General features: G+C 43.0%; 1 protein-coding gene across 2 annotated transcripts in view; it reads left to right on the forward strand.

Moving 5' to 3' along the window:
- The window catches only part of MALT1 (MALT1 paracaspase), a 50,211-nt gene extending 38,553 nt beyond the window's left edge, over positions 1-11,658 (forward strand). For both annotated transcript variants that reach the window (XM_084888286.1, XM_084888287.1), the window contains 7 exons: positions 2,168-2,345; positions 3,096-3,170; positions 3,980-4,107; positions 5,844-5,993; positions 7,383-7,540; positions 8,183-8,308; positions 9,486-11,658. In XM_084888286.1, coding sequence (XP_084744412.1) covers positions 2,168-2,345; positions 3,096-3,170; positions 3,980-4,107; positions 5,844-5,993; positions 7,383-7,540; positions 8,183-8,308; positions 9,486-9,926 — 1,256 coding nt within the window. In that variant the 3' untranslated portion in view covers positions 9,927-11,658. The remainder of the gene's footprint in view (positions 1-2,167; positions 2,346-3,095; positions 3,171-3,979; positions 4,108-5,843; positions 5,994-7,382; positions 7,541-8,182; positions 8,309-9,485) is intronic.
- The last annotated feature ends 15,563 nt before the right edge of the window (positions 11,659-27,221 follow it).

A 27,221-nucleotide genomic window follows, 5' to 3' on the forward strand; every position in this document is an offset into this window, starting at 1 on the left:
CTTGTAGATATATGATTTGCAGATACTTTCTCCTATTCTCTAGGTTGTCTTTTCACTTGCTTGATCTTCATTGCTTAGTGAATGAAATCCACTCCCTTTGTCATAATTTTTAAAATGACTCCTATCTGTATGCTCTTACTTTCATTTGTGATCATTTAATTTCTTGCCAGTATAGTATTCTTCCTGTTAGCTGTCATTCAGGTCCGAGCTCTGTTGGCTTCTTGGCTTCTGTTCTCCCTAACTGTAATATACTTCTTTCCCTCTGCCTTCCCAGATTGTACCCTTTTTCCCAAGACAATGTGTTTACTACCCTTCACACTTACATTCCTCTCTGTGCTTCACTCATATCATACAGGGCTGCCCTGATTGCATAATTTATGGTAATAATCATATGCTAATTTCCTTTGTTGTTTAACTAGCAACATGAGCTTGCCTGACTTGAATTGTAAGAACTTCGAGGACAAGAACTTAGTCTTCCTTTTCTTTTTCATTTCCTGCAGTACTTACATGATTATATTCAAGGCACACATGAGATATAAATTAAACCCATACAGAATTAATGTGTTGTCTGTTTTGTCGTGTGAATCATTTTTGTTATTTTAATAAGAGTTTAAGTAGAAGATCTGGATCTTGCAAGTGTGTGTGTGTGTGTGTGTGTAAAGCCACATTCTCTGCTGGAGTTGGGCCTGTAACTGTATTGGTGTTTTTGTTGTTGTTCACTATCTAAAGGCCTTTTTACTATTAACTTTAGAATACTACATAAGGAAGTCTCATTCCAGAATCTAAGAGAACAAAATTAGTGGATTCTAGAGATTACATGCTTACGGGATATTGTCTTCACAAGTACTTCTCTCAAATATTTTTATAAGGAAGCCCATCCTGCTATTTTTGTTGTGTCTTTTTTTACAACTAAAACGAACTTCTTTTCAAGAAAATCTTTAGGGTTATTTGGTGCAGTTTTCATAGTATCATTTCTCAGTAGAGAAATAATGGCTTATCTGTTGATTACTGAAACTAGTCCAAATTTTAGACTTTAATTCAAGAGACTGTAGATGAAAAATTAATGATATTTATATCTCATAACATAAAAGAAGAAGTAGAAATCTATGAAATCAGATTTCCCTTTTCTTCTTAGAAAAAGTTGTTTATATTATCAGAACCCTTATTAATTGTATTGAAATGCCTATGGCATTTGTTTTGCTTGATACTGTGGTTGTTTTTCATCTCAGTTGTGATTATTCATTCATCTGTTACATACTTACTGAGCACCCACTGTATGCCTGGAATACACAGGTAAATGTGGACAGCCCTGCCCTAAGGAGCTACTGATCTCAGGGAGGAAACAAATGAGTCAGAAAGTCCTCAGCCTTTTCCTTTTTATATCCACCATGAGATGAATTGCATTCCATTATACACTGCTGGATATAAATGTATTATGTTTATGAATTAAAACATGCTTCAAAACAGCATGTTGATGTTGGTTTAAAATACAGAACTAAACATCTATTGCTGGTCCCCAGCTCACACCTCTCATCCACACGACTTTGAAACTGTCTTCATGTGCAGCACATTCCCACTGGAGATTCCTCCACCTGATCCCTAGAATGTGCTGCCCCTAATATTTAGCTTGTCCGCTATATCCTGTAGGCCACTGCTCACATGTCCCCATGTGAGGGAGAGCTTCACTAACTACCCAAAATAAAACAGATAAATGGGAGTGTGCCCCAACCCACACTCTTTTTTCACCTGCCCTGCTTTATAGTTCTCCCTGGAACATGTTTTTTCTCCATCTGACATACGTGTATTTATTTGTTTGTGTTCTCCAGGTTGCCACTTCATGAAAGCAGGGATTTTGTCTCTGTTGGTAATCCTTAAGCCCAGACAGTGGCTGGCACAGAGTCTTCCCTTTAAATACTGAGCTACTAAATGAATGAAAGAATTGAATAAACCAGTTATACAAATGGGCAAAAACACAGTACTAAAATGAAGGCTGTTGCCAAAATAATTTTCAGTGTACATTTAGTTAATGTTGACTGTATCTATAACTGGGAAACTCTTAAATAAGTTTGCATTAACTTGAAGAAAATAAAAGTTATACTTTTTAAAGAGCACTACATGTTCAGAGTACGATTTAGAATTAACTTTTGCCCCCTTTTCCTCTCTTCAGGATTATTATACTATGCGGGACATGGTTATGAAAACTTTGGGAACAGCTTTATGGTTCCTATTGATGCTCCAAATCCATATAGGTCTGAAAACTGTCTGTGTGTGCAAAATATACTGAAATTGATGCAAGAAAAAGAAACTGGTCTCAATGTGTTCTTGTTGGACATGTGCAGGAAAAGGTAAGCTGTCACATCTTTATTCAATGAAGTTGTTGGAGTTAAATACCAACCTTGGCAAATTACATCTAAGGCAAACCTGCACATGCTAAGAAACCCTTAAGTTTGTGAAGTGTGGAGTATAGATTGAAGCTGATTAAGAAGAAAACTATAGGCAACTATATTTTTTCTGTGTGTATTTAATTATTTTAACCTTTTCCTATTTGCTGTAGAACAAAAGTGAAGAACTGAAGGGTCTGGATATTTACTCATTCTACAAAAGGTGCAGCTGCTCAGACGCCTCTAAGGCCACTGCAGTTATTCCTCTGGAAACTCATAGAAACAGTATCCCTTGTGTTGGGCGCTGCTCACACTTGTCAGTCCTGGTCTTGCAGATCCAGAGAGTTTAGCTAAGCCAGATTCCATTTGTCCACCCGTGTTACTAAAGAAGGAAACTAATGATTAGGAATCTCAGAGTCACATGTTTTTGCTTGCTGAGCATTGCCAGCCAAAATCTAATGCCAGAGTTCAAATGTAACCCCAGTGTAAATAATAACAAGAGAAAAGATGTCTAAACAGTGTAGACACCCTGGGTTAGTTTTGGTAAATATGTAGGTGACTAGATAAAGGAATTTTGAATCTATAATTTTTAATTATGTATAGAATAGTGTTATATCATATTTTTATTACATTGTTACTTGTGCTCTTTTTAAAAATGCTGTTTTAACTTTTTACCTTTGTATTTGGCCTTCTCCATACCTACCTTTTAAATAGAAATGACTACGATGATACCATTCCAATCTTGGATGCATTGAAAGTCACTGCCAACATTGTGTTTGGATATGCCACGTAAGAAACTTTTATGTTTATATTTAAGATTCCTTTATTCTTCATTATTTTTTTATTATAGATTAGAAGCCTAGAAATATCCATAGACATACAGGAATTAATTTTCCTTTTTGATATTTTTAACATTTAAAAAAATATTTTTATTAATTTTAGAGAGAGGGACAGAGAGAAACATCAGTGTAAGAGTGAAACATCGGTCGCCTGCCTCCTGCACTCCCCTTACTGGGGTTCAAGCCTGCCACGTAGGCATGTGCCCTGACAAGGAATCAAATCGGCAACTCTTTGATGTACTGGACGACACCCAACCAACTGAGCCACACTGGCCCGAGCTCCTTGATATTTTTTATAGCAAATTTTTTTTAAAATATATTTTATTGATTTTTCACAGAGAGGAAGAGAGAGGGATAGAGAGTTAGAAACATCGATGAGAGAGAATCATCGATCAGCTGCCTCTTGCACACCCCCTACTGGGGATGCGCCCACAACCAAGGTACATGCCCTTGACAGGAATCGAACCCGGGACCTTTCAGTCTGCAGGCCGACGCTCTATCCACTGAGCCAAACCGGTCCCAGCTTATAGCAAATTTTAAATAACTTACTTTAGCACTTCATACCTTGGCACCTTTTTTTTTTTTTTTTTTTTTTTTTTTTTTTTTTTTTTTTAATAAGCACCAAAGTTCTTGTGTAAAGACTAACTCTTTAATTAGGATATCATGCAACAGGCAGGGAAGCAATTGAGGCTCATCAGTATTTACCCCACATAGAAAGTGTTTGCTTTTAAAACATTTTTTATTTTTGTTATTTTTAAGGTGTCAAGGAGCAGAAGCTTTTGAAATCCAGCATTCTGGTTTGGCAAATGGAATCTTCATGAAATTTTTAAAAGACAGATTATTGGAAGACAAGAAAATTACTGTGTTACTGGATGAAGTTGCAGAAGGTAAAATAAAAAATAAAGAGAAAGCTACTGTGGGTTCTCTGTGTGGTAATTATTTTATTCCTATTATCGTTGTGCAGGTTTGGAATTAGTACTTGTTTTATAAAATAATTTTTATATCATGCTCAGCATCACTCCTGTTTAATTCCTTCCTTCTCATTTGACCTAAACACATGCCGCCTGTGCAGTGCTACTTGAACTACAGAGCTAAACACAGACATGATGAGAAATGACTAAAAATTGATCCTCAGCCCTTTACCTTATTTCCATGCCTATTACCTCATCTTGCTAAGTTTGTTTGCAAAAGAGTTATTCAACCAGCATTCTCTCTCAGCATCAGATAGATGAAACTTTATAGAAATTTTGAGGCCCCGGTGGAAAAAAAAACTAGGCTCATTTTTTTCTTGATCAACTTAGTGGTTTTAAATTTTTGCTTTAACACATTAAGCGCCAAGCTTGTTTTGTCTTCCTTTCCGTTTCAGTCACCGGTGACTGACGTGGCGCTTAATGTGTTAAGGATATGATCCTAGAGATCTAACACCAGGTCTTTCATTTCCTTCCACTCCCTTCCCTGTCGGTCCCGTACATGCTGTGCTGGGTCAGGTACTAAATAGGTAGTGTTACATCAGTAAATTGACATGTGTTTTTTGAAATATCATTTTATAAGCCGTATCAAAAAGAAGGCAATTCTTTTGCAAACTGGTTACTGGAGTTTCATGTTCCAAAGATGGCAGTTTGAATATTAAGTGTCCTAATGCTTCACTAACAACTGTTAGTCACATTTGTTTATTGTCTTGTTTTTATCAGTGCAGATCTTTTAGCCCGGTCACTTGACTTAACCACTTTCCCATTCAACATAGACAGCTGGGGCTCAGGCCTCCTTCAACCAGACAAGTTCTGCTTTTATCTGTTTTACATATTGAGCTCCTATTTAAGCTCTTATTTGAAGAAAAGCTTCTGCGGCTGAAAAAAACAAAGCCTTTGAAAGTATGTCAGTTATTTTCAAACAGATCTATGAAGGTGCTTCAGAAACTCTAAAATGGTTTATTCTAATTTTATAACTTTGTATTTTAAATATAATTTAACTGTTTTAAAAACTTAATAAAAACCAGCAGTTCACTCATATATGATATGTACCGAGCATGTATATGGTATAACATTTGTGTTAAGTTCAAAACCTAAAACTTGGGCAGACACTGTTTACCAACACCTCCACACGAGTAGAGATTAAACCTGCGTGGGAGGACACGCAGTACCTGGGGTAATGGCCGCGGCAGTGCTTTAACCCTGCTGGTGGTTTTAACACATAATTTCCTTTGTTAAAAATAAAGAAATCTGTGGTAAAGACAGGATATCTTAACTTTCTCACACTAAATCTACTTCTCAGCAGAATATGGACATAAAATTACCCTTTCAGTGAAGAAATACATTTTTCAGCTCTTTGTGAATTTCAAGGCTTAGAATATTACTGGTGAGGGTGTATTATTAGACTTACAGAAGACAAAGGCTAGAGAGGGGCCTTCAGAAGCGAGCCGGTTCAGTAATGTTGTTTGCTCCCTGCCACATCCTAGCACTTTGAACCATGCCTGACACACTTCAGTGCTTGGTAAATATTTGTGTTGAGTGCATAAATGCTATCGAGAGCATAACCTGATGTATGGGGGAGTTCTTGACCTACGTATTTAAAAGGTAATGGAAGGATTATGTTCTAAAAATAATATTTACTTCTTATCTTTTAGATATGGGTAAATGCCATCTCACCAAAGGCAAACAGGCTCTAGAGATTCGAAGTAGCTTGTCTGAGAAGAGAGCACTGACTGATCCGATTCAAGGAACCGCATATTCTGCGGAGTCTCTGGTGCGAAACCTGCAGTGGGCCAAGGCACACGGTACAGCACAGGCTGCTTTTTGTGAGCTCTTTCTAGAATGTGCTTATATTAAATCATAAAGTTTTTCCTCCTAATTATCCCACTTTCCTCCCATTTAAAAAAAAATATATTGATTTTTAAAGAGAGAGGAAGGGGAAGAGAGAAACATCAAAACATTTATCGACCCTACCTGGTTTGGCTCAGTGGGTAGAGCATCAGCCTATGGACTGAAGGATCCCAGGTTTGATTCTAGTCAAGGGCACATGCCCAGGTTGCAGACTTGATCCCCAGTAGGCTGCCTATCAATGATTCTCTCTCATCATTGATGTTTCTATCTTTCCCTCTCTCTTCCTCTCTGAAATCAACAAAAATATATTTTTTAAAAACTTTTCTTTGGCTTCCCCGTAAACACTCCCTACCAGGGATCAAGCCTGCAACTCAGGCATGTGCCCTGTGACCTGGAATAAAGCCAGCAACCTTTTGGTGCACAAGATGAAGCCAAACTAATAACTGAGCTGCACCAGACAGGCCCCCTTGCTCTTTATTAACACAAATTATCCTAAGGCAATGGAGGTATACACATCAAAGGCCAGGGTTTAATATATAGAATCCAGGCCGAAACCGGTTTGGCTCAGTGGATAGAGCGTCGGCTTGGGGACTGAAGGGTCCCGGGTTCGATTTCGGTGAAGGGCATGTACCTTGGTTGCGGGTATATCCCCAGTAGGGGGTGTGCAAGAGGCAGCTGATCGATGACTCTCTCTCATCGATGTTTCTAACTCTGGTGCGATTATATTGTCGGATTGGAGGAACTACCTTCGACTGATCAGGTGTTTGACCAGCCAGAAGCAATAACGTAGATTGAAATGCTCTCAGCTGTCTGGCAGCAAGCAGTCCTTTGTGTATCCTTTTCAGGTTTGGGGAAATGCCTTCAGCCATTCCAGATGATTCAGCCCTGCTGACATGCTGGAATTATCTTCCGTCAGTGTATATCTTTAACAATTTGTTAGTTATATAACAATTTTAAACAAAAGAAAGTGTTCTAACTATTTTTTGCCCTATAAAGAATATTTGTAGCAAAATAAACTGATGAACAAAATAGGTCCAGAGGTATGGATGCATGGGCATGGAACAGAATAACAGACCTTTGTGGGCATGGGTGGGGTAGAGGGGAGAGGACAAGAAGAGGTTAACCAAAGAATATGCATGCATATATGCATAACCCATGGACACAGATAGGAAAGGCTGGGGAGGGACGGGGGTTTCATGAAGGGACAAAAGGGAGAAAATGGGAGGTGTCTGTAATACTGTCAAAAATAAAATTTTAAAAGAAAGAACATTTGTTAGCTGTTACCATCAGAAAACTTACCAAGCACTCCTTAAATATTTGTTATTTTTATTGTTCTTTTTCAGAACTTCCAGAAAGTATGTGTCTTAAATTTCAATGTGGTGTTCAGATTCAGTTAGGATTTGCTGCTGAGTTTTCCAACGTCATGATAATCTACACGAGTATAGTCCACAAACCACCAGAGATAATAATGTGCGATGCCTATGTTACCGATTTTCCACTTGTAAGGCTCTCCTTTTTTTATTATTTACAATTAATGACATTCTCATTACTAAAGACTAAATTTTGGGAAATTGATAAAAATAAAAGTTGATGGTAAATATAAAAGAAATATGTATACATATATAGAACATATATAAATACTTATTTGTATTTTACTAATTATGGTCATATTATTTGAAAACTAATCACCAGCATACCTTAAATTTGTCAAGTTTAGAAATGTCTAAAGATTGGCTCTAAAGAAGATAAAGGGAAAGGCAGTCTTTGGCATGTCCATTTATTCTTCTTAAATATACGAGTCATATAAATTCTCTACACCTTCCCCAAAGTGATGAATGAGGAAGGAGAGAATCCAGGAGCCACTACATAGGGCTCAAACTTAAAAGGAATTTTGAGTAGGTTAAGAAGTGTTTCTAGGGATAGTTTGAAAGTAACTATCCTTTCAGAGCTAACATTTTAAATATAACAGCACAAAATTTAAGATTCCTGTTATTCCTAGTACATTGTTTTTATTGTTTCTTTAGTCCTAGATAAATGATTACCTATTTAGGCCAGTATTCATGAGAGAGCAAGACCTGTTACGATGTTTTATTGTCATAGACAATGTTGTGATTTCATTAAGAACATTTACTGATTTTCACAGGACCTAGATATTGATCCAAAAGATGCAAATAAAGGGACGCCTGAAGAAACCGGCAGCTATTTGGTGTCAAAGGAGCTTCCCAAGCATTGCCTCTACACGAGACTCAGTTCACTGCAAAAATTAAAGGTTACTATTTTTCCTGTTTGTAACTAACAGAAAACTTTATGAAAGCGAAAATTTATTTGGGCATGTGATCTTTGTATATGATGTACTGCTTCATTGATTGTGAAATGAAAGTAGAGATAACTGATATAGGGTGGGTCTTAGCAGTGACCCTTTTCAGCTTATATTCTATTTCTGTTGACAGCCTGAGGGTTTTCACATGAGAGTATGTGTGAGTGCCCTCCATGTTGCTGAAAAGTTAGAGACACATAGCTTAATTTGCTATTAAATATTTCAGCATTTTCAAATAATCATTTCCTGGTTCCGTGACTTTCTACAAAACAAATTTAAAAAGCAAGAGTATTTGTTAGCTGTTTACCATCAGAAAACTTACCAAGCACTCCTTAAATATTTGTTATTCTTATTGTTCTTTTTCAGAACTTCCAGAAAGTATGTGTCTTAAATTTCAATGTGGTGTTCAGATTCAGTTAGGATTTGCTGCTGAGTTTTCCAACGTCATGATAATCTACAAAACAAATAACAAATTAGAATCAGAATTTATTTTTATAATTGTTAACTTATATATCAATACCTCTTTATGACTGAGCTTTCTCATAAAAGCTTATCCTTGCCAAACCTGAGTTTGTAATTTATTCATAGCTGCATGACTATGAATGTGTTAGCCAAAACTTAGGGAATGAAGTGGTTGCAGAAGGACTACAGACATAACCTGTTGTCACCCTCTTCATAGCTAATCTATATTCTCCTTTGAGCTTTGAAAATCAGCTCATTTTCTCCACCTATGATTGTAGATTATTATTTCACAATATTTTAAACAGATAACCTTTTGTCTTGGGTATGAAGCCAGAGTATTGTTTCATTAAGGAATCACCCCCATCTCCAACCGTAGGGAAGGGGAAGTTTCTGAAGCCCCACTGCTTGGAAGATACCTTTTCACTGCTCATCAGGAATATAACACAGCATCTCTGTGATTTTGACTACTTTAATAGTAAGAACTAGAATTATGTGAATTCAAGTATTGATTGAGGGGAAATGAGAAGACGATAGCCGGCCTTTCTTGTGTAGGGAAAGTGTAAATGATGCCTGAGGATTTGGAATCTGGAAAAGGGGAGTGCGAGTGGATTTTCACTGTTGCTTGGTTTTCCTATACTTGTGTGAATATACTCCTTTTCTTTTTCAGGAACATCTGATTTTCACAGTATGCTTATCATATCAGTACTCCGGATTGGAAGATACCATAGAGGAAAAGCAGGAAGTGAATGTTGGGAAACCTCTCATTGCTAAACTAGACATCCACCGAGGTTCAGGAAGGAAGACTTGCTTTCAAACTTGTATTATGTGCAGTGGCCCTTACCAGAGCTCTACCTCCACCTCAGTGGGAGCCGAACATTATCATTCTTCTCAAGACTCATTCCTTGGTGTTTACCATTCACATCTTGGTAATTCAAGTGGTGCCGTACCGTCAGATAGCTGTCGATGCAGCCGGACTGCAGATGCATTTATTTCGAGTCATCATACACACCATTATTCGTGTCAGTTTGGTAGAAGTAATGTGCCAGTCGAGACAACCGATGAAATACCATTCAACTTCTCTGATGGGCTCCGGATTTCTGAAAAGTGACCTCCTTGTTTTTGAAAGTTATCAGAATTACTAGATGCCTCATATGCAAGTCTTACAGAAAGTGAGGGATTGTGAAAAAGCACGTATGTGTATGTAGAGACAGAAAATTAATAACAGCTGTTTCACAGCAAGCTCAGGATTTAGAGATGTTGCAATTATATTATTTAACCACAGACTTCCTCATCCTCCTTTCTTTTTTAAGGTTTTGTGAATTAGCTGGTTTGTTCTGTAAGACTGAGATATAGATGTATATCAGTTTACTTGTATATAACAAAAATACTTTCATTTTGACCACTCTGAAGTAAGAACAGTGGGAATGGCATTATTGTAGAATAAGTCATTGTGTTTTTAGAACCAATGATCATCAAGCTTAACCTCATTTTATCAGCAAGAGAGACAAATTGAGGCATCTTGTTTAAGTGAGAGCTGGCACTGAAACCTCCAGATTTCTAGGCCCATGTTTATGCCACTACACACTGCCTCCTGATGGGTTCTGAGATAGGTATTATTTTTGTAGATAGATTTAAAGATAGATATGTAAATATACATATCTGTAAATAATCCAGAAATGTACAAACTTTAGGGTTTTTTGCTACAAATGTGAGTTAAAAGGTTTGTATTATAAATTCTTTATAGAACAGCTGAAATTTTTGTTCTAAGGTCGTGAAAGCACATGAGAGGTAACGAAATGTTTATGTTAAAGCTAGACATCAAGATAAGCTTGCTTCTGGATAATCTTGGTAGCTGTTGGTCTGACTCTTACAAACATTGGACATCTCTTTCTTGATAAAATGTATTTTTTTATTGAAATCTACTCACGTTAAGAGATAAATGTATCGCCTTTGGTTCTACCTAGAAGAAATCTTAAATCCTAAAAACAACTTATCTCTTTTCTTTATTTTACAAAAGAGAAAGTGAGATTCAGAAGTATTAAGTGCCTTGCTGAGACCATTTCACTAACAGTGTCAAATTGGGAATTCAGAGCTATCCAAATAGCCCCAGAGCCAGACCTTCTTGCACCACACTGTCCTGTCCCCTGTCTTCTCTAGCCTCTGGTCATCTCTGTAAGAGAGCGGACACAAGAAGGCATTGCATTGTTCGACCTCAGCGCAGAGCATGCACATCAAGGAACTCAAAATCTTCACTGGTCTGTACATGTCTTTGATCAAAAAGTGCTTCAAATAATGATTTTGGTATTACAAATAAATTGGCAAATGCAAAATTCAGAATTGTGAATAGTGAGTATCAATTGTGCCATGTTTATAAAGGACAAAATTGCCATGATTATCTTGATAGATGCAGAAAAAGCATTTGATATAATTCAGCACCCTTTCATGATAAACTTAGTCAATAGCTAGTAATGAAAGGAAACTTCCTCAACATGATAAAAGGCATCTATCATAAACCCACACCTAAGATCATACTTCATGGCAGCAGACCGAGTGTTGAATGCTTTCCTCCTAAGATTAGGAAGAACACAAGGAAGGATGTTCTCTCTCACCACTCCTATTGTATTTAACATTGTACTTGAGGTTCCAACCACGGTAATTAGGCAAGGGAAAGAAATAAAAGGCAAGCATACTGGGAAAGAAGGAAAACTAAGTGTATTTACAAGTGACATGTTTCATTGTACAGGAAGTCCTAAAGAATTCATTTTAAAACAAATGAGTTCAAGAGGTTATAGGATAGAGATAAGGTCAATATATAAAAATCTGTTTTATTTTTTTATGAATGACAACTTTATTTTTTTACACTTAAAGGCTGATGAAAAACCATTGTAAATTCTATTAAAGAAAACACATCTCAATTAAACACTGGTAACTATATTTACTTATTAAATACTATTAAAGTTTTCTAAAACAACTTGAAACAACTCAGTACAGTGGGTTCAAGACCACACATTACATACATTAAGGCCAGATTACAAGTTATCTTCATGGGGTTTTTTTTGTGTGTTTTTTTTCTGTTCTTTTTTTTTATTTAATAAATCTTTATTGTTCATATTATTACAATTGTTCCTCTTTTTTCCCTCCCTAGCTCTTCTCCACCTGGTTCCCACCCGACCCTCTGCGCTTACCATACCCTCACTGTCCTCATCCATAGATGTACGATTTTTGTCCAGGGTATTTTTGTCCCGCCCCCCCTACACCCCTTTCCCCCGAGAATTGTCAGTCCACTCCCTTTCTATGCCCCTGATTCTATTATATTCACCAGTTTATTCTGTTCATCAGATTTTTATTCACTTGATTTTTAGATTCACTTGTTAATAGACATGTATTTGTTGTTCAGAATTTTTATTTTTACCTTTTTCTTCTTCCTCTTCCTAAAGAATACCTTCAGCATTTTATATAATACTGGTTTGGTGGTGATGAACTCCTTTAATTTTTTCTTATCTGTGAAGCTCTTTATCTGACCTTCAATTCTGAATGATAGTTTTGCTGTATAGAGTAATCTTGCTTGCAGGTTCTTGCTATTCATCACTTTGAGTATTTCTTGCCACTGTCTGGCCTGCATAGTTTCTGTTGAGAAATCAGCTGACAATTGTATGGGTGCTCCCTTGTAGGTAATTAACTTTTTCTCTTGCTGCTTTCAAGATTCTCTCTTTGTCTTTTGCTTTTGGCATTTTAATTATGATGTGTCTTGTTGTGTTCCTCTTTGGATTCCTTTTATTTGGGGTTCTGTGCGCTTCCTGGACTTGTAAGTCTATTTCTTTCACCAAGTGGGGGAAGTTTTCTGTCATTTTTTCAAATAGGTTTTCAGTATCTTGCTCTCTTTTTCTGGCACCCCATAATTCGGATGTTGGTACACTTGAGGTTGTCTTCTTCTGGCACCCCCATAATTCAGATGTTGGTACACTTGAGGCTCCTTACACTATCTTCAAATTTTTGGATTCTTTTTTTTTTTTTTTTGCTTTTCCAGTTGAGTGTTTTTTACTTCTTTGTATTTCAAATCTTTGACTTGATTCTTGCAGTCCTCTAGTCTGCTGTTAGGTCTCTGTATAATATATTTTATTTCAGTCAGTGTATGTTTAATTTTTTGTTGGTCCTTTTTCATATCTTAGGGTCTCGCTAAATTTATCGGCTTTTTCTAGAAAATTCTTGAAAAACCTTCTCATGTGGTTTTGAACTCCATATCCAGTTGTTTGATTTTCTCCATTTCTTTCATTTGTGATCTGTTTCTTTGTCTCTGCATTTTGGCTGCTTCCCTGAGTTGGTAGAGTAGCTTTGTGTGGTAGGTGTCCTATATAGCCCAGTGGCTCAGCATCCCCCAGTTACCTGAGGTGGACACTTTTGGTGCACCCCTTTGTGGACTGTGTGCACAGCCTTGTTGTAGTTAAGTCTTGATTGTTGTTGGTATCACGGGGAGGAATTGACCTCCAGGACAATTGTCTGTGAGGATCAGCTGTGTCTATGCTGGGAGAACTTCGGTGCTGGAGACACCCTTATGGGAGAAGACTTGCAAAAGCTTCTGTGCTCACCTTGGATGGGGTGGAGTCTCAGGGCGGAGCAGACAGCCTTGGCTTCCCGTCAGCCCTGCCCTATGAGACCCCTGGGTCTCAGTGTCCCTTGGTAATCATTGCAAACACCTCTGAGAGAAAGCCGCCCTCAAGATTCCCCCACTCCCCAAATGAGTCTGGTTTCCAGAAACTTGCCTGGAGTTCAGCACAGTCAGGAGCTTCTGTCTCCCTCCCACTTTAGAAAGCCAGATGCACACTCAGCCACCTGTGCACTCAGCAGTCAATCTTTTTTGAGCGCTCGCACGCATCTCCATACCTCAGCCTTTTGCAGTTCCTCTGAGTCTCAATGTGCTTTCCTCTTTCCTTCCAGTTGTAGAATTTCCACTCAGCCAGCTTTCCTGTGGTTCTTGATGGTGTCCATTTTGTCTTTTAGTTGTAGTATAATTTTAAAATATTTTAAATAGCTATAGGGATGGTACAGTTTTTGTCTTTTCTATCAGTCATTGCTTTTATTTTACTTGAATCTTCTATACCGATTGCTTTATAATATTAACATAGGATTTATACCTCAGTGGAACTTTGTAAAGATGACCATTCAATGCTAATTATAATATGAGGAATCGATTCGTATAGTAAAAGCTAACATATCCAAAGCTAATATTTGATTCTGGGGGAGGGGATGCTCTCTAGACAGTAGCTAAAAATTATAAAGTAGCCATTATAAACAATGTGTTTTCTAATAAAAGAAAAATCAAATATTTGTACATGAGATTATCCTCTATAATAAATATGTAATATGCAAATTGAGCCTCATACTCTCACAAGATGGCCGCCCCATGTTGTCACAAGATGGCCAGCCCCACATCATCATAAGATGGCCACCCCCACATTGTCACAAGATGGCCAGCAGGGGAGGGCAGTTGGGGGCGATCGGGCCAACAGGGGAGCAGTTAGGTGACAATCAGGCTGACAAGGAAGCGAGCCATTAGAGGATGATCAGACTGGCAGGCAGAAGCGAGTTAGGGGCAATCAGGCAGACAAGTGGTTAGGAGCTAGCAAGGATTGTGAGAGGGATGTCCAACTGCTGGTTTAGGCCTGATCTCCCGAGGGGACCCAGATTGGAGAAAGTGCAAGCTGGGCTGAGGGACACCCCCTCCCCATGCATGAATTTCATATGACAATAAGATATTAAAGGCTAGCTATCCAAGGCAAACAGGTCAAATCAACAGGCAGCAGCATAGCCTAGGAAGGAAAGTGTGTTGAGAATATCAACAGAAAAGGTGCCTTCAGACCTTCTCCTCCCTCACCAATGCTTATTACTCTTAAGTCTCTAACTAGCACAAGAAGCAACAATGAGGTGGTGTCTTCAGTAACCACAATTTTTTGACTTGTCAAACTCAAGAAAATTCAATCATGTAGCCACAGCCCAGATAGTTAATCTATTGACACACAGATCAACACAAGTTTAATATCATGTGAGATCTATTTTTTGAAGGGTTTTTAATAATTTTTGTTGTTTTCTGTTATTTGAACATTCTGTGGTTATTTATATATTATCATTGCTTTTAACTGTACACTGACGCTAAACACTCAGAAATTACATGTTACTTCTGTGCATTTCTCTCTGTTTACCTAGTTTGACACTGAATTTTATCCAGGCCTAACTAATATATAAATATGTGTGTGTGTGTGTGTGTGTGTGTGTGTGTGTGTGTGTGTGTGTGTTTATTGATTTCAGAGAGGAAGGAAGAGGGTGAGAGAAAGAGAAACATCAGTGATGGGAAAGAATCATTGATCGGCTGCCTCCTGTATGTTCCAAACTGGGGATCAAACCCAAAACCCAGGCATGTGCCCTGACCAGGAATTGAACTGTGACCTCCTGGTTCATAGGTTGAAGCTCAACCACTGAGCCACGCCAGCAGGGCTAATACTTTAACTTGAATTATGTGATAGAACTCTCATAATTCTATAATATTAGTAAAGAAAAATATACCTAGAACATGAGAATGTTTGAATAAATAAATAAATAAATATATATATATATATATATATATATATATATATAATTTTTTTTTCTAATTTGACACCATTAAAAATATTTCAGCATCTGACACAAAGTTTGTCTTTCGTAAGGAGTTTGAGTCCTGTTCACTTTTCCACCCAAACTCACTTGGTAAAAGGCTGCTTGCAGCTACTATTTTAGTAGAATGAGTGGTTCATCAATATTATCCAAGCTTAAGATGTAAATGTTTATGTAAAAGAGGGAAAGCAAATAAGCTTTGGGGTGGGCGTGTGGCTTTCTGTATGCGAGGTACAGATGTTTGACACACAGGGCTCATTTAACTCTGCCTTGCCCTCTAGCGGTGAGGAAACCAATTGGGAGGCTAACAGATGTCAGTTCAGCCTGGAGAGCCCAACTGGTGGGTGAGTGGAGGAGGCAGGGAGGCTCCAGCCCAGAACCTAGCCCATTGTTTTCTCCACAGGGCTGCTGCTTATTATCCAATACCGACGAGATACACTGTCATTGTTGAATATAAATGCTGAGTCCCTGCAAAAGTCGTGTGATGGTAAATGCTCAGGTCTGCTGGAGTTTTCTATACTTGTCTAAGAGATATAAATCATCGTTTAAATGAAGTTTGCAAGAAGCCATCCTTCTCTGAAAACAGATGGAATGGCATCTTGAATTTGATAGCTTAATCTTGGTGTTTTTCCAACAAGCAGAAAAAAGAGCCAGCAGTGATTTTTGATGGCATACGTGTGTGAACAGTGTGGCTTAATATTTCATTCTAAGTATATAAAAAACGTTTTAAATATGGAAATGTTCTTTTTTAAAAATAGGTTTGTATTGATTTTTAGAGAGAGAGAGTAAGAGAGAGGGATAGAGAGATAAAAACATCAATGAGATCTGCTGCTACCCACACTCCCCGACACCCCCTCCCCCCGCCCCCCGCCAGGTCTACAACCCTAGCATGTGCCCTGACCAGGAATAGAACCAGTGACCCTTTGGTCCATGGGTTGATGTTCAACCACTGAGCCACAGTGGTTGCAAACATTATTCTTAAAGGAGAAAGTAATTTACCAACTCTAGGTGTGAAAATCACAGGTTATATTAAAAAAAACTTCCAAAGGAGTTGGCCTAAAATTAGTAATGTTGCTGTGTTATGCTCAACAGAGTTCTGACAAGGAAAGGTGCTAAAAATATGTTTTAAGTATTTTCATAAGCTTTAGTTTTACCATGTTTTTCAACTTTGTTTAGAATGGTCATTACTGTGTTGCAAAGATTTATATCTTCCCTAAAAAATATCCTTTCTATATTATATTAGAGGCCCCGTGCACTGGGGGGTGGGTGGGGTGGGGAGGTGTTAGTCCCCTCAGCCCAGCCTTCACCCTCTCCAATCTGGGACCCCGGGAGGATGTCCTAAACCGGCAGTTGGACATCCCTCTCACAATCCAGGACCACTGGCTCCTAACCACTCACCTGCCTGCCTACTACCTGGTTTCCCCTAACTGCCCCACCACCACCACCAACCTGGTCACCCCCAACTGCCCCTCTCTGCCAGCCTGGTTGCCCCTAACTGACCCTCCCCACCCCCTGCTAGCCTGGTCACTTCTGACTGCCCCCCTTGCTGGCCTGTTTGCCTCCAAGTGTCCCCCCACCCACTGGCCTGGTCACCCCCAACTGCTCCCTCTGCCGACCTGGTCACCCCTCACGGTCCCCTCACTGGCCTGGTCACCCTACGCAGCCTGCTTGTTCAGTTGTTTGGTATTCCCTCACTAGCTCCCCTGCTGGCCTGCTTGCAGGCAGCCATCTTGTGATGGTGTGATGGCCAATTTTCATATTATCTCTTTATTATATAGGAATAGAGGCCCAATGCATAAAATTTATGCAAGAGTAGGCCTTCCTTCACCCAGCTGCCAGCACTGGCTTCCCTCCAGCATCTGGGACCCTGGCTTCCCTCACAGCCCCGGCTTCATCCAGAAGGTTGTCCAGAAGGATGTCTGGTCTAATTAGCTTATAATACTTTTATTATTATAGATTATCTTCTATGTGTCTGGTCTAATTAGCTTATAACACTTTTATTATTACAGATTATCTTCTATGTGTCTCTGTCCTTCTTGCTGGCAGACTCGGGTACCCATGTTATCATCTGGCCTCGGTGGCCTCTACTCTGTGCCCAGGGTGGGGAGGTGGCTTTGTCTCCCTTCCCGATTTCCTGTGCTAACAGTGGCCCTCATACGGAGTCCAGTGGTTTTCAAACTGTTCAGAGCAGCTTCTCTCTGAAATGGTGGGAGTAGGGCTCCTCACCTCTGTTTCCTCTGGAGCAAATCTGCTTTTATGTTTTTACTAGTAGATGGCCTTTCCAAGTTAGTTTCGGTTTGCATAGAACTGTGGTCGGCAAACTGAGGCTCAAGAGCCACATTCAGCTCTTTGGCCCCTTGAGTGTGTCTCTTCCACAAAATACCATGGCCTGGGGGAGTCTATTTTGAAGAAGTGGCGTTAGAAGTTTAAGTTTTAAAAATTTGGCCCTCAAAAGAAATTTCAATCGTTGTACTGTTGATATTTGGCTCAGTTGACTGAGTTTGCCGACCACTGGCATAGAAGGTTTCTCAGCCAACAGCCATGAATCCCCTCTCACCAGAAGCCACCATTTCCTGGAGATTCTGCCCACATGCACATAGCCATTCCCCACACCAGCTGGGTGATTTCGAGCAGACTACAGCGCTGAGAAAGAAGGCGGGGTGATCCCCTGAGTCGTGAGGGCCTCTAGCCTCCTTTTTAAAGTAGGGAATTCAGCAGGCCAGTCCATCATAGCTGCTGATGACAAACAAGGGCCATATGAGCAGGTACTGACCAGCAGTGTTGACCAACTGCCCAAAACGTGGCCCTCAAATCACCTCTGTCATTCAAGATGGAGACTTGCTTGTGGGTGTTGTTAACACGGCAAGTTGCCATCTGATACCCTCCCATTTGAATGAGTTATTGCTAATTGGACATTAAGTTTCTTAAACCCCGATTTTACACTGGTGGCCCCTTACCTCATCATGGCCCTGGGACGTGTCTGGTTTCAAGGCACAAGGTGGCATTCCCACCAGCAGACAAGGCAAAGAGCTCTTGTGGGGAAGGCCAGGTGGGCAGCATGCTGGGTCAGTGGCCCGCCCACACCCTCCATGGAAGCCCAGCTGTGTAGACAGCCAACTCAGTCAAAGGCAGTTTCCTAAGCATGGCAGGAACAAGGGGAGGCACTCAAAGGAATCCAGCGGTTAAGAGCTGATGATGCAGGGCTCTGTGTTGGATGCTCAGTGTTGTAATCACCCTCTTGGCAATCAGCAGACTTTGAAGGAGGTCAGCCGGACAAGACAGCATCATGCTAATAGGTTCTGGAAATTACCTGGTCAGGTGGGAATGGCCTGGAAGCAGGAGAGCTCTTGAGAGACGCATGTTGTGATGGGGACTGAGAGTGGACAGGACACCTAGAATTCTGTGTTAGAAAGGAATCGGGGCATGTGGCAACGGCAGAGAGACAAGCCAACGACAGGGTGCACTCTGGAGGAACAAGCAGGTACTGACCAGCAGGGAGGCCAGGGGCCGGAGCCAACAGGGCACAGTTGAAGCTTTCTTGCCCAGAGGGGAGAGAGCACAGTCCTACTCATCTGGAAATGGTTTGCTGTTAGGAATGCCAGCCTGCACCCACACTGGGGAGGGCTCAAGCCTGTGAGAAATGCTAGGACTCTGAGAAGGGAGAGGGAGACCTATGGAAAACCTGTGTGGGGACCTCTGGGGATTCGGGGCACAACTTGCAGGACTGGAGGCTCCTCTCCAGGCCTGCTGGACTTGCTCCTGCTCTGGGCCCAGGCCTCACCTTCCTGTCTTCCCTCTGGTTGTTCTGGGGAGGCCATAAGCTGAAGTTGCCAGCAGAGGGCAGCACAAGCTTGAGTTTGTCCTTGGCTCTCGGATCTGGGAGCCAAGGTACATTCCCAAGATTCAGTGGGAAGGGTGACTGAGGAAAAAATTTTGTGCGTTTACAATCTGATGCTTCCACACACGCTCGGGGCCTACCCATGCAGCCAATGACTTACTGCAGCGACAGGAGGAAGTGGGGAGGAAGAGGGGATACAGGGGGATCTCGCGAGCCGAGGAAAGGCTGCAAGGGCAGCATGAGCAGCAGCCAGGCTCAGCCAAGCTGTGAACCAGCCCTTGCACGTGATTGTTGCTGTCTCCTCTCCTATCCTCTCACTCCCAAGACCCTGGTACAAAGCAGCATAGAGAAACCATGAGACAACCCACTTCTCTTGGACATGGGGTTGGCCTCGTGGCAATAGACCTCCTCTGAGGGAGGTTTGTGACTCCTGCCCAGCTGGGGCCCCTCTTTGGGGGTAAGGGGAGGGTCAGGGCAGAGGAGCCAAAGAACCTCCCATTCCAGCTGAGCTTGGAAATCTCCACATCCAGCCAGAAAAACAGAGGATGGCAGAAGGCTTCCCCGATGTGACCCTGAATATAAAATTATTTAAAATAAAAGATCTGACCCTGAACTCGAGCTTTTTAAAACAAAGTGTCAATCAAGAATAACAGTGTTAGGTCCTCCCCACTCTAGTTATGATTTGTGATGATTTTTGTAAACGGGTAAAATGTACATAAGACAAAGCATGCACCATTTGAAGTGTACGGTTCCATCATGTTACGTGGACTCAGGTTGTTCCCACTCTGGATGTTTATTGCGATTTCTCATGTGCAGAAGCTGAGGCAGAGAGAGACACCTCGGGTGAACCTCCAAGAAAAGGCAGAGCCTGGAGAATAATTTCACTGAGGAAGATGGAAGTCCAAGGTGGGTAGGAGAGGTCCTTCAGGCCACTGTGCACCAATGCATTCCCGAGACAACTTTGCCCCGGAGGGGGGGGGGGGGGGAGCAAGAGAGTGCTGGGGGGGGGGGGGTTGTATCCTATAGACCTCATAGCTGTCCCCACGCCTTCCCATACACTGGTCAGGCAGAACCACTGTTTCCTGGAAGGGTCTATGAGTCCGCCAAAGGGGTCCCTGCCCACATTCAGAAATAGGACCAAAGGCTGTCCAGATCCTCTGAAACTGGTCTGTACAATATGTGAATGGAAAGTGACGAGTAATCATGACACAAAGAAATAAATGCCTTAGACATTTGGCCTTCAATGGGCTAGAAAGCAAGTAAGACAGAACCTGAACCCCATTGCTAACACTGGGCACTATTTAGACAGTCCCTCCTCCGAGGCTGGCACTGTGCTGACTATGTTGCTTATTGGGTCTTTGTGAGGGCCCCGCTGTCATTATGCCTGTCGCCAAAGGGGAACAAGCCCAAGGCCTGGCGGACGGATGTGCCTGAGGCCACCGAGGAGGCTGATGGTGGTGCCTGGATTTGGATCCGGCTGCCTGGCTCCAGGGACGTGGCTGCATGGCCTCACCTTGCCAACACTGCACTGGCGGGCAGCGATGAGCTACGGGGCGGGGGGGGGGGGGGGGGGGGGGCACTCCCATCCTGGGGGAGCTCAGAAGTGGCAGGAGGTGAGTTTCCCACCTTCGAACAGTGTCAGGGGCACTGATGCTGAGCTGGAACTGCCCCAAATCTATTCTGACGGGTAAATTAATTTCTACATGAAAGCTTAGGGTCGCCAGTGCAACCACAGTGCAGCCTCAAGGGTATTCACCAACTTCTCCCTACCACATGCCTTGGTGGGGGAGAGATGTCCCCAAAGGACCTGAGTAAAGCCAAAATGTTTTCCTAACCTGATGATGTCTTGGGATGCTCTGCCTATGGATGACTGCCCCCGGCCTGACTCTTCTTTTTCATTCTTGACTTTGCTGCCTGTCTCTCCCTTAGACCTGAGAGTACCAGCAGGGGAAAGGCCACAGAGTTTGTGTTCTCCCCTGACCCAAAAGGGCAGAGATTAAAACAGAACTGGACATAGGAAATGATTCTCTATTTTCCTTTACGTGGTTTTCTAAAATGCATTTTGGCTCTTATCTACAGTATTGTGATAGGGGGCGGTAGAGAAGAAAAAGGTTTGAAAACAGTATTATTTCAGGCGTATATGCCACTGAGCACACAGTGATTTTATTAACCTCTCCTTTCTTTCGCTCCTTATGCATCTGACCTTTCCCCTTGCCCTGTACCTACCCACTGTCATGGGGGGACTGCGGGGAGGGACCCAGCACTGTTCTCATTGGTGATAACACGCATCTCTTTCTCATCAGCTAACTATACTTACCGAACAAAAAGTTCAACCTTTAGTGCCCGGCAGTTGACTGGTTTGTGCATAAATATACACATTCCTTTTTTCCTCCATCTGCTCCTTGTTTTTCATAATTGAGTCCTGCTTTTATTTGCATGTACAAGTGGATGGTATTTGAATGTCCTTTCAGATGAGTGCTTGTACAAAAATCCAAACAATTAAAGGTGCTGTGGGTGGACACAGCCCTGCCCCGTCCCGGTGGGCCGTGCTTGCATCCCTTCCTCTCGGTATTTATTTTGTTTGTTTCCCAGGGTATGATTAGCGTCCACGCAGCCAAAGGCCACTGCACCACGAGGCCTTGGGATGCTTGCAGACCCTTTTGCCAATGAGCAGTGTGCCCCCCGTGTGTGAACTGTCTCCAGCTTCCCCAGCCACCCGTACAGAGAAGTGTATGCCCCCTCTCCTGGCCCGTGCCCCTTGGAGCCCCTTGCCAGGAGAGCCCCGCTGAGCCAGCTCCTCCCAGAATTCCTGGTTAAAGTGAACTGTTTCTGACTTTCTCCGCAGGGGGCCAGATTTTGCAGAGAGAATAGGATAAGAATTCTGTGTTTGGCCGAGACCGGTTTGGCTCAATGGATAGAGCGTCGGCTTGGGGACTGAAGGGACCCGGGTTCGATTCCGGTCAAGGGCATGTACCTTGGTTGCGGGCATATCCCCAGTAGCGGGTGTGCAAGAGGCAACTGATCGATGACTCTCTCGCATCGATGTTTCTAGCTTTCTATCTCTCTCCCTTCCTCTCTGTACAAAATCAATAAAATATATTTTTAAAAAAAGAATTCTGTGTTTGGAGGGTATCATTCTCCTCCCATCCTGTCAGACCAACTTCAATGCCTAGTTCAATTTCTTTAAACCAAGTTTTCTCAATCTTGGCACTACTGAAATTGGGGGCAGATCATTTCTGCTTGCTGGGAGCCATCCTGGGAACGGGGGGGGGGGGGAGGGGGGCTCTTTTAGCAGTGGGTTATTTGCTGGCCTCCACCCATTAGATGCCAGCAGCACCACCCAAAATTGTGACGCCCCAAAATGTCTCCAGACCTTGCCAGATGTCCTCTGGGGAGCGTTGCCCAAGTTGAGAGCTGCTGGTCTGGTGGTTAGAAGCCAGGGGTGGTGCACAAGATCCCACAATGCCCAGGAGAGCCCCCACGACCATAATTCTTTGGCCTGAAACATCACTAGTGCTGAGTCTGAGACCTGTCCTGGCGGGCTCACCAGGATGGGTCACGTTCCTTCGTGGTTTGTGCAGCCTAACAGATTCTTACCTGCTGCCCACTCACCTGATTTCCTCCCGGTACAATAAAAGGACTGAAAGACTATAAAAAGTCAGAGCTTTGAGGAGGGAAAGAGTGTTTACCCTCTACTTGGGGCTTTCCCAGACTCCATCTGGATGGAGCTAACAGCCCCTCAAAGGGGAAGGACAGCAGAAAATCGGGGCTCCGGGGGGAGTGACTGGCAGGATGTGGAGGGCGTGAGGATCGTGTAACCTCAGTGCTGACCCAAGGGGCATGGTTTCTATGGAGCCTCCCACTGGGGACTTGAAAGCCACAAAACTAGCCAGGCAGTGATAAACCTAGCGTGCCCAGGGCCTGTATGGGTACAGTCACACTGTGATGCCGGGAGAGCCGGGGCCCAGATCAGGGTCTAGAACCCACTACCAGATGTGGCAATAGGACCATCTTGGAGGTTCTGGATGCCGCCTCCTTGTCTTACTCACCAATGATACCCTGAGAAACAAACAAAACAAATACAGAGAGGAGGGGACTCGGTGCCCTCCTTTTGAATGGTGCTGATTTGGGGACTTTGTAAGCCTGAAGGCATTCGGAACCAGCTTTCTTTGCGGAGAACTCTCCTCACATCTGGTTCTCTGAGAAGCAGAAACAAATGCTGACATTTAGGGTACGAACCCCCTTCAGGGCTGCTCTTACTAATTCAAGGCCAAAACAGTCTTCTCAGAGATGATAAAAAAAGAACTCCATGTGCTTCAGTTGTAATATTCCTTTTCCATTGCCCATGACCCCTGTGTTCACAGCTATCTGCCAAGGGCATCTCCCTACCCACCTGCAGAGCTGGAGTTGAAAGGGCTTTCTCAGCGTCCTGGAGGAAGAACTTAGTGCTGCTCCAAGATTTTAAGCCATCCCTAGCTCAGGAAAGTCCCCGAACGGCCCCTCTGGCCCCCAAGGTGGGGACATAAGAAGGAGAGCTCCTATTTGCACACTTCAAAACTGCAATAGGTGACTCAAGAGAGAGACCTTCCATAGCCCTCAGATTCAGAGAGACATTGTGGAAAGATTTCTATATGACAGAGGTTCCTTCTCATGATGTCCCTGTGTCTCTCTTCTCTGCCCTGATGCCCCAGCGTAGGAGGCTAGAGGGCCCAAAAGACATCTGCATCCAAATCCCCAGAACCTGGGAAGGCTAGCTTCCAGGGCAGGTGGATTTCGCAGATGTAATTCACAATCTCAGTGGGGAGACCATCCTGGATTGTCTGGGTGGTGGACCAATGTCATCACAAGGATCCTCAGGACAGGACTGTGGGAGACTCGAGGTGAAAGGAGCAGAGCTTGCATGGATGTTCCATGAAGACGGAGGAAGAGGCCACAAGCCAAGGATCACAGGCACCCAATCCTTTTCATCCTGAAAAGGCATGGAAATGGATTTCCCCCAAAGCTGCTGCCATCGCCTGGAGTTCCCTCCCTCCCAGCCCTGCTACCTGCGTCCTCCCCTTGAGATGCTCCTGATGCTCACTGTAACCTGAGGTCAGCCCCATTCAAACGTTGGCAGAACGAGAAGGGACAATGTGAGCTCTCCAGTTCTACTCACTGACTCATCCAGAATTATTTTTCAGAATTTTATTTCTTCTCCACCTGGGACAGATAAGGAGTTTCTCTTACCTAGGAAATGCAGTGCAAAACCAGGTTGTTTATGAGGGAGTTTTACTGCTTCGGGCTGGGGTGGGGGACAGGGGAGGAAGGAGGAGAGACTTTTTGAAGAGCTACTTGTTCCCTGTGCCCGCTCTAATTCTAATGCCATATTACTCAGATCAATGGGCCACCTGTGTCCTCTTTCCCAATGAGTCGCTTCCAGGGGACTTGGTGAAGACTCACAAGTTAGCACTTGGAAAGAACTCCTTGAACTCCTCCATAAATAAAAGACCTCACAGCTTGGATTCTGATGTCTTGTAATGAGTCCTTGGAAAATCCCAGGAACGCTTAAAAATGCTTGTTGCTCCCCAGTCATAGCTAGTAGATGCTTACATACTTGTAGTTTCGTGCATGTTATGTACATGGCTGCTGTCACAGAACACAGATGATGTACCAGGCAGAGAGCTAAGTTCATTACAGACAGGATCTTACTGATTTGGGGAGATAAAGATCACCTGTGGCCCAGGCTTCCTGGGTCCACGGGAGGCACAGGAAGCTGTGCCTTGACTCTGATGTCACCAGAGTCTGGCACAGGGTGAGGACTCAGTGTCCCAAGTGGGTGCCATTTATCTTAATTGTAGCAAAGCGAGGTGAGCCATTACTGGAGAGACTAAGCTTGGGTCAGAGAAGCAGGCATTGATGAGAGGGCTACTAGGCGGGACTCTGTTTCTTCTGGCGATTTACAGGAAACAAGCCTAAAACCAAGACTTTTCTCCCTCGTTCTCTGCTCTTTGGCCCTGCGGCTCCTTTCACCAACCAGCAGCATCCAACCAGTAAGACAGTGAGGACCTCTTTGGAAGCTGTTTTCTGAGTATTATTTCTCACCCAGCACCACCGGGAATGCCGTCAAGCACCTCTCAGAAGTACATTTACGGTTCGGCTCAATTTCTCAGAAAAGGACAGGAGGAAGAAGAGGGACTTTCAGCTGTGGGAAAGCAGAGTAAATAAGTACAGAGTAACGCAACTTGAACTCATTCTGTTCAGATTTGGGGGAGAGTCTTTTGCATATAAATAGCCACCAGGTGGCACTGCTATTCTCTAAAAGTGCTTCAGGGGTATGGAAGGGTGTGTGTGTGTGTGTGTGTGTGTGTGTGTGTGTGTGTGTGGTATGCATGGTGATGTGAGGGTGCATATTGTAGGGTGTGGTGTGTCTGCTGGTGCATGTGTGTGGCATGAGGTGTATGTGTGCACATGTGTTGTGGGTGAAAAATAACTTCCCTCTCGTCTCCACCATCACTCAGCTTGGTAGCCAATGTCTATTCTCCTTTACCCCCACCATTCACCCATATCCCCTTCTTCTCTTTTCCATTCTTTGTCAAAAATCAGCAAAGGGGAGTGAGAAAACCCAGCACAAATCATGAAACAAACACCAAATCAAAGCCATTTGCCAAGATGCCTTGGGAAGATGGGGGGTTCTCTCTCCTTTGTCCCCCCATTCCCTCCCTCACTTGTGTTTTCTAGTACCCCCTCCACTCCATTTCTCTCTGGCCCTACAGGCAATGCTTCGCTGCTTCTCAGGAAGATGGCCCTGCCATTCTGATGATTTCCTTAATAGGCATATTCATCTGCAAAGAGCACTCTAGCCGAGGCAAGACCTCAGAGGAATGATTCTTTAATGTCGGCTCTGCAGGCACATTTAGTATTAGACCTTCTGGAGCTGGAAGACACATGCAGGAGGGACCCTAAAATCACACCAGCACGAAAGACCCACCTCCCCTGTCTCCGTGTAAAGTTCTCCTCAAAGGCCTTTAACCCCAGCCGTGCCTCAGAACCTGGGCAGAACAGTCAGGATAGCAGGAGAGCAAAAGACATCACCACGCATTGATCTTCTCTCTCCACCTGCTTAATAGGCATTAAAAGCCATCCTCAGAAGGACTGCCTCCGGCAGTTTTCAAATGCACTGACATAATGGACCCGTCTCCATAGAGCAAATCTCCAGGGACTCAGGTTAGCAAACCATTTCTACACCGTCCTGATGCAGGAGAGGCATCTGCACTGTGGAGCGAGCTTATGTGTGGCTGAGTGAGCTTATATGTGACTGAGTGAGCTTCTGTGTGGCTGAGTACTTGGAGTTCAAATCCAGACGGTGCTGTAGGACTGGTTGGGTGACCCTGGGCAAGTTAGAGAAGCTGCCTGAGCTCCCTGTCTGTATCTGTAAACCACGATTAATAATCCTTGGGCACTAAATCACAGTGAGCCGTGGAGATTGCCCAGGCACGTTCCCAAGAGGAAAAGGTCAGAGACGGTATTACTAAGGTTACTGTGCACCTGGCCTGTGCTAAACATCCGCCTCATGTGGATCACCTTAATCCTCCCAACGATGCCACTTTGCAAAAGTCAAGAGTGAAGCCTAAGGAGGTGAGTGCTTCGTGGGCACCTGGTGTCTGAGGAAAGCTCTGCTGGCCGTCGTGAGCAAGACGCTGGCCCAGGTCCCATTCCTTCCTGTAAGGGGGTGGCACCCGGGGTGAGATGTGTGTTTCTGTGCTCTGCTCTCTGTTCCCCTGTGTTTGGTGAGGCAGCCAACAAGAAAAAGGCCCCTCAGGAAATGGGTGATTGGGTCTCCTCAAGGTGACACTTAACAGATGGCATTTGCCAGGTGGAAACCAATGGCATGATGGGAATTACTGAAAACAGCATGTTATCCCTCCCAAAGACACTTATTTT

This window comes from Pipistrellus hanaki (genome assembly GCF_964339955.1).
Source record: "Pipistrellus hanaki genome assembly, chromosome: 6".
NCBI lineage: Eukaryota > Metazoa > Chordata > Mammalia > Chiroptera > Vespertilionidae > Pipistrellus > Pipistrellus hanaki.